Raw genomic sequence first — 8,236 nt, 5'->3', positions numbered from 1 at the left:
TATTGCTATTGTTGTTGTTTATATTATTATACTTAGCTCTTAGGAGAACACCCAATATAACTGGCCATTTTAATTATAATTTCAGTGTGTTTCTGGTCTATCTTAAAAAATCAGGAGTTATAAGAGCAAAAAAGTGACTTTTGGCACAGGGAAAGAAAAATTAAAAATGAGTATAAGGAAATACAAAGAAACGTTAATGCTGATGGTGTGTAGAAGGGCTAAAACATGGAGAAACCACCTCAAAGGGTTCTCAAAAGAGCCCCACAGTTACTATTGGCATCCCCTAGTTCATACCCAGCTGCCAAAGACAGACAGAACAGAGCAAAATTTCCCCAGAACTACCAGAAATAGTCAGGTCTCAGTTACTAAGAGAAATAAAAGGAACAGTGAATACTGGGACGGCAACTGGGAAACTGACAAGTACCTAATGTGAAGCCATTGCTATGCAATACATTAAGAGCAGAAAGCAATGTGCATTATTTATACCCTTGATCAGTTGTAGAAATGAGGTTAAAACCACTAACAACAAATCAAAAATAAATGTCTAATAATGTTTTATGAGTTTATACAGGGTTTCAGAAAGCATGCAGAAAATAAACACTGGACAAAAATAAACATCTCTGAACTCTTGAAAGATACCAGACAAAATGTAAAGTAATTCCTCAGAATAAAAATGCCTTTTGAGGATATCCAGCTGTTTTCTAGCTTTACAAATAAAAACCCAGAAACAAAATGAATTTATTCCATTTTGTCCTTTTTGAGTATTGAAAACAGTTTTAATCAAAATTTATAATAGAACCACAAGTTCTTGACTTAGTCTTTTCAACAGTTCAAATACCAATTCATTTGGTTTTAATTAATCTAGTCTGTGTGTTGGGAAAAATAAAAGTAAGATTGCTTTAGTAAAAGTATGACTACATTACTGAAGTGGGAAAGTACTCAAATTCTCCAAAAAGGACTTTTTAGAAAATTGCTTTCCATTTCAACATATGTAAAATTCCCTCATTTTTTTTCCTAGACAGAAACCATTCTTTGAGCAGTTCTTCAATTTATACTAACTCCTTCATCATAGGAAGCATATATTTCTATGTCTACATTTGTTATATATTATATTAAAATCATTTTTTATAAATCTGTCTGTCCTACTAGATGTTATGATATTTGTGAGAAAGACTTAAGAAAGCAGGAAGGAGGGAGGGAACAAGAATGCAGCTCCCGGGAAGTTAGACTTTCTCTAAGAATCTGATTCCCTGGGACTCTCATTCCCTTGTACCACCATCCGAAATTGCCAAATAGTAGTTTACTGCATGGTTCATGCAGATAAAAGTGATTTGAGGGCTGGGGCTGTAGGTCAGCAGCAGAGTGCTTGCCTAGCATGCGTGAGGCACTGGGTTCGATCCTCAGCACCACATTAAAAAATAAATAAATAAATAAGACATTCTGTCCATCTACAAGTACAAAAATAAAAATTTTTTTAAAAAAGAAAGTGATTTGAAGCAGGGAAAGGAGATGCTGAGGAGTGTCTTCCACTATAGGTAAAAGAGGATAAACCTTGCCTGTTTGGAAAAGTTTAAGTTTAACCCACCATACAGTAGATTCAAACTGTTCTCTGCTGGATGAAAAGTACAAGATAGTTTCACGAACTAATTATTAAAATTTTGACAAATTAGGAACCACTGAAGGTAGCAGCTAATTCTCTGCTTTTGCAGTTCTGACAAACTATCTCTTCTGCTTCTCCTTCAAAGAGGACTTGTGGCTCCAGAGACGCCTCATGGCATTCTTCACATCTCCATTCCTCAGAGTATAGATAAGTGGGTTTAGCATCGGGGTGATGGTGGTATAAAACACAGACACAGCCTTATCCAGTGGAAAAGTGGTGGATGGGCGGAGATAAATAAAGATACAAGGGACAAAGAAGAAAGTTACTACTGTCAGGTGAGATCCACAGGTAGAGAGGGCTTTGCGACGGCTCTCTGCAGACCGTTTCCGAAGGCTAAATAGAATGACCGTGTAGGAGGTCAGAAGAATGAGGAAACACCCCAGGGAGATGAGACCGCTATTGGCCACCACCAACATATTTACCAGGGTTGTATCAGCACAGGCAAGTTTTAGGACCGGGTGGACATCACAGAAGTAGTGGTCAATGACCTGAGCATGGCAGAAGGGCAGCTGAAAGGTCAGGAGGGTCTGGACAAAAGAATGACCCAGGGCCCCCAACCAGGACAGTGATGCCAAGAGGGTGCAAACATTGGCGCTCATGATGGTAGTATAGCGGAGGGGGTGGCAGATGGCAGCATAACGGTCAAAAGCCATGACAGTCAAAACAAAAATCTCAGCACATCCAAAAAAGTGGAAGGTAAACATCTGAGTTATACAGCCCCAGTAGGAAATGGTCTTTTTGTCAGAAACAAAGTCTGCAATCATCTTGGGTGCGGTGGCTGAGGAATAGGCAATGTCCACAAAGGACAAATTACTGAGAAAGAAATACATGGGTGTATGTAGCCGGGGATCAGAAAAGACTGTAAGCAAAATGAGTAAGTTTCCCACCATGATCACGATGTAGAAGAAGAGGAATAGGGCAAAGAGTATCAATTGCACCCCAGGGTCTTGGGAAAGTCCCAGGAATATAAACTCAGTGACATTGTTGGCGACTTCCATGGGTCCCCAGGCAGGATGGACTGCGAGTGGCTCTGGTTCACTGCAAAAATAAACACAAGTTGTAACCACTGTAAGCATGGGCAAACAACAAGAACAATTGCATGAAAATATCTAAGTGATGCTACGTATGGTGGAGACAATGCTTTATATTTCCTAAACATGATTAATGTATGTTTTTCTCATCGATTTTATTGACTCACATTAAACAATTTGTTCCACTTGGTTTTTCATTTTCTGGTTCTTTTCTATGAAACAAGAACATACCTAGGACTAGCTCTAGCTCAGTGGTTCCTTCAACAGAGAATCTCCAAGAACACACCTCTCTCTCCCTTTTCTCTTCCTCTACTTCCATTCTCACCTCCTTTGTCACCTCCACTTCTTCCTTCTCCTCAGGAATTCTCTTTGGAATGAAAAATCTAAAATTATTTATTAAGTGGATAAATTAAGTTTAATTAAATTAAGAGAACTTAGATAAAAACAAGAAGTCAGAATCTAAGATTGTGTGTCTTAAATTCTCAACAAATCTTTTTAATACAATATATAGGCAAAGCACCTTTAGAAAAGTGATGTTCTATTTTAACCAAGAGAGGATGACTCTATTTCCAGATTTTAAATTGGATTAAAAGATTTAATGCAATTAAAATTTAAGTTACTTTCAGTGTTTGAGAACAACACAGGCAGTGGCCTCCTCCTTCCATACAACTCTTGCTTGTAAGTCAAAATTGGGGGAGGTTGAGTCCTTACCTTTGACCTGCATGTGAAATTTTTTTTTTACTTGCCAAGGGAACACATGAGGAATGGTTAAATTATATGGAGAAATACTTTGTCTTATGCTGCTCTAAATAATGGAAAAGTTTAAAATGTTGAGGTCCATATCATTCTCAATCTCTATGGCTTGAAAAAAGACTCAAATAAATGTCCTTGTAATCATAGATAAAAGTTAGGAATAAAAGTTTTCATTGAGATAATGTTTAAATGGTGGTTAAAAAATTAATGTACAATGCCATTTTATATAGTATATGTGAAGGCTGAAGGCATACAAATAAAAGTTGTAAATCAGAAAAGAATTATTAAAAGAGACAGTTCATAGGACAAGATCTAAAGAAGTTCCTCAGAATAATAATGGTTTTTTATGACATATTGCAAATTACTACTATTCTTCATCATTCCTAAGAACTTAAATTTTCAGCATGGAAAGTGGAGAGAACATTGTCCAGGAGCTAAAGGGTATAAGTTTGGATATGTCCACCAAATGGATTACTTTGGGTAAAAAAAAAAATCTGTCTTATCTGAATCTGTTTTCTCATCTATAAAAGATGGATGATGAAATTATTGTTTCAGAATTAAATGAGATTGTCAGGGTAACTTCTTTGTATTTATTGTTTTTTCATAATTTGAATCTATAAAGTCAGGATATCTATAAGTAGAATCTATTCAGTTATTATTAAAAAGTTAGATAACTACTAGAAATTATTAAAATTTTTATAAAACTTTATTCCCAAGATAATAAACTATAATATCTTCCTGTCTTTAATGTGGGGATACTATGAGTACTAGTACTGATCAACGTTTACTGAACACTCTTATATATGCAGAATTTTGTACTAAACTCCTGACATATGTTATCTTATCCTCATAACAACATCACAATTTTATTATCTGCATTTTACACAATAAAACACCAAAGGCTAAAGAAACTTTGTAAATTGCCCAACATAATGGTTAGAGGTACACATAATACACATCTTTTAAATAAATGATAGAAATATTATATAGATAGATAGATAAATGCACTAATTTAAAAAAACTGAATTTTAAAAATCAATTGCTCTCTTATGGTACAAAGTACTTCCATTATAGAATATGCTTCATATCTCTAAATTCTTTGAATATTTTGTACACCATACCAGCAAAGCTCCATATTTCTCAGTCATCACCAATAGAAAAATCATAAAGATTAAAAAAGAAAGTTTAGGTCAATAGAAAACACTTAAGTTCTGCTAACTGTGTGCCAGGTATTACTTTAACCACTTTCCTTATAATAATTCATTTAATTCCCATAATAATTGTGTGTAGAAGAGTATATCAATACTTTCAGACTATCAGTATTACTCCTCTCAAAGATAAGGAAACTGAAGCACAAAGAGAGTAAGAAACTTACCCAAAATCATAGAGCAAGTGGTTGGCAGAATTGGTATTTAAACATATACAATGAAACTTTTAAATTTATTTTCTTAACAGCTCCTTTTGTGTTAGCTCTGATGGTATCCACACCACCTAATATCTCATTTGAAATTCTTAAACCTAGGGCTGGGGTTGTAGCTCAGCGGTAGAATGCTAGTCTAGCACGTATGTGTGAGGCACTAGGTTCAATCCTCAGCACCACATAAAAATAAATGAATAAAATAAAGGCATTGTGTCCATCTACAACTAAAACTATTTTAGAAAAAGAAATTCTCAAATCTTTTACAATACTCAAAATAATATTGTTCTGCCAATTGTGAAGAGTTTGTTTTTTTAACTAAATAAGACACTCTTTAGAGACAAGAATACAGTTGTAAATGGCAATATCATTGTAGCATGCAGGGTTTGTGCCCAAATTTTCTCAAACTAAACTTACAAGGGAGATCAACAGCAAGTGATGGGATGCTCCTTGTTAATCCAGACTATTTCCTTTGACATGTGTCCACAATCAAATGGAGGAGGTCCACACGTAAACTATCTTGGCTCTCAGGGATAAGGGGTAAGGAAGCCCAGGAGAGTTGAGGTCTTTCCAGAAGAGGTCATACTGAGTGAAATAAAAAGTTAGAGTTGACTCAATGATAAAGAGGGTATGGAGCGGTCTGAGAAGGTGGGCAGAAAAGAGTGGACAGGGCAAGAGAGACGTTCCAGGCCTCTTGAACAATGTATGTGAAGTGTAAATCATGACAACTTCTATGGAGGATGCTAACAAGTTTGCTCTGACTCACCACAGAATCCACACAAGGAAGTGTCTGGAGATGAGACTAAAAAGAAAACCTGACCAGATCATAAAGGTTTTCATGAGTTAAATAGAGGAGGAGTTTGAAATTTGTCCTGAATAATCCAGGGTACCATAAATTATACCATTGCAGCAGGGCAGCTGGAATGGGAAGTGGGGGAGAAAAGTTAAAAAGAGGACACCTTCGAAATGGGGTCTATTGTAAATATAACTAACAAGAACCAACTCAAACAGAGAAAATCTGTGAGAAAGTGAAAATAAGGATTCCTGGGACTCAGTTTGCTGAGGTTCAAATTCCAGTTCTATCTCTTGTTAATGGTATAGATTTAGGCAAGTTATTTAACTTCCTTTTGCCTCAGTTTTCCTCAGGAGTGAAATGAGGGCTGGGGGTGTATGTAGCTCAGTGGTAAAACATTTGCCCACCATGTGCAAGATCCTGGGTTCAATCCCCAGCACACACACACACACACACACACACACACACACACACACAAAGGGGAAATTGTGGCTAAGAATAGTATACATCACACAAAGTATTGTAAGAAGTAAATATATGTCACAAATAAAGCACTAATATACATGATATGCTTTAAATGAATATGTCATCCATCTTAGCTATTGGAGAACATGGAGACTGAGTGGAGAAACGCAGGCCCGGATAAGAGTGATCTTAGTACACTAACCTTCGTACCATGTTCATCTCCTAATTCTAGTCAGCACATATATTCGTTTGAGTGAAGCCATAGGAAATATAAATCATATTCTTGCATTGCTTTCTTTAAGAGTTCAAACAAAGGTATCCAAAGATGATTTGCAGGCCCTTTAATCTTTCTGAATGGTAGAAACTCAGCTTCATTTAGGAACACCCACATCAGGTCATAAATTAATCAAAGTTCAGAGATCAAAGTATTTCTACTATCCTCAATGTGAGAAAAAGCACAGGATTTAAAAAGAGAACAACTGGGGCTCGACTCACTGCTCCATCTCTTTCAGGCTTTGTAACTTTAACACAATTTTCCTACCTTCTGTTAACTTCAGAGTCCTCTTCTGTGAGATAATGCCACACACGGTGAGTGCAAATTAGATGACAGACATAAAAGTGACCTGCAGATCTAATCACTAGCATTTTAGTGGTGGCATTTCCGAATCAACAGTAGCAGAAATCTGAACTCTGCACCACCATCTCTAGGGCACTGATCAGTTCCACTATCCTGCCTAGGTGCTTAGAACAAATTTGGTCTCTTTAGGAAAAAGTCAGAGAATGTACACTAGTTTTAGTGGGATCTGTGCAGTTAAAGAAACAAGGTTGTTCCTTAAATTCCGTGAGCTTGCCTAAATTGTTTAAAATAGAATAATTAGTAAGGAAAAAAAAAAGGAAGAAAGAAAATGTAGCTTCTGAAATCCTCTGGAAAAAAAAGATTTAGTCTTAGTTGCTCCAATGGATGAGTTAGAAAGGGCAGAGAGCAAAAATTCTGGATCTCCATCCTAACAGCAAGCTCCACTGATGGAAAACTCATTGAGCAATAGTGTCCTTGACTTGAACATCCCTCACTAGACATTACCATACATGTGCCTGTTTTTATTTGGGCATTCAATATTAATTTATTATCTATTCATCCTAAACTGTTCCTCACCTTGGTCACAATTGAGAAAACAGTGTATTAATAGTTTATGAACCAACAATAAAAAAAAGAAAAAATAAATAAATAAAAGGACATAGCATTTGCATGTAAAAAAATAGTTTATGAAACTAAAAGGTACAGAATAATAACTTGAGCAAGTAAAGTTTTGAAAATAAATCTGCAAATGAGTTAATGGAACACAATATAGAAGCTGTGTAAGGTATTATCTCATTGATATTTTATGTTTTATACAGTATCAATATTAATTTATCCTTTCATCTAACAAATATTTATTAAGCACATTCTCTATTGCCTGGTATTGGGATGTGAACATAAAGGATAAATAAAACCCAATGCCTGATATAAACCCATTCATTTTAGAGTAATACCTTTAAATAACTTCCCCAAATCCTCTGACTGGGACATAGTTTATGTAAGTCACATACTTATATAGATAAAAAGAATCTTAGAAATCACTTGATTTTTATTCCACTCAATGAACAATAGGTAAAATAAATGAATCACAAAGAAGAAATTGAATTACCTAGGTTTTTATTGTTCATGGTAAAGCTAGAACTATATTCCAATTCAAATAATATTAATTCATATTTCAAACTGTAATATAAACTATTTCCAAAGTTACTTAGTAGAATTACTAGAACAGATGTTAAAAAGCAGGCAAAGAGTTTTGAGATTTCTCTTTGTCCTTGAATGTAATTTGAATCAATGAAAAATTGCCCTTGCCTCTTTCACCCATGGTAAAGATGTCATTGCAGATGGAAACTTACTCTGGCTGTCTTCTTGGGTGTGGTCCACAATTCAGATTCAATAACCTGAGATCTCAGATCAAAAAGATTTTTTGAGATAAAAATGTGATCTGTACTCAGATATTCACACTAAAAGGTGGAGATATGTACAGTGACATAAATGATGATTCATTTGTGAATGTGTCATGAGTCCTTTCCTACAGGCTAAG

General features: G+C 35.5%; 1 protein-coding gene across 1 annotated transcript; it reads right to left on the bottom strand.

Annotated features, from left to right (window-relative positions):
- Window positions 1–1,719: 1,719 nt before the first annotated feature.
- Window positions 1,720–2,667, bottom strand: LOC101963496 (olfactory receptor 4S2). Its single transcript, XM_005341412.2, has one exon. It carries the CDS (start codon window positions 2,656–2,658, stop codon window positions 1,720–1,722), a length of 939 nt encoding a protein of 312 aa, XP_005341469.1. The 5' UTR covers window positions 2,659–2,667.
- Between the last annotated feature and the right edge of the window lie 5,569 nt (window positions 2,668–8,236).

This window comes from Ictidomys tridecemlineatus, chromosome 5, assembly GCF_052094955.1.
Source record: "Ictidomys tridecemlineatus isolate mIctTri1 chromosome 5, mIctTri1.hap1, whole genome shotgun sequence".
Classification (NCBI taxonomy): domain Eukaryota; kingdom Metazoa; phylum Chordata; class Mammalia; order Rodentia; family Sciuridae; genus Ictidomys; species Ictidomys tridecemlineatus.
Note: the sequence above shows the minus strand (reverse complement) of the source record. Positions and strands in the feature narration are given on the sequence as shown.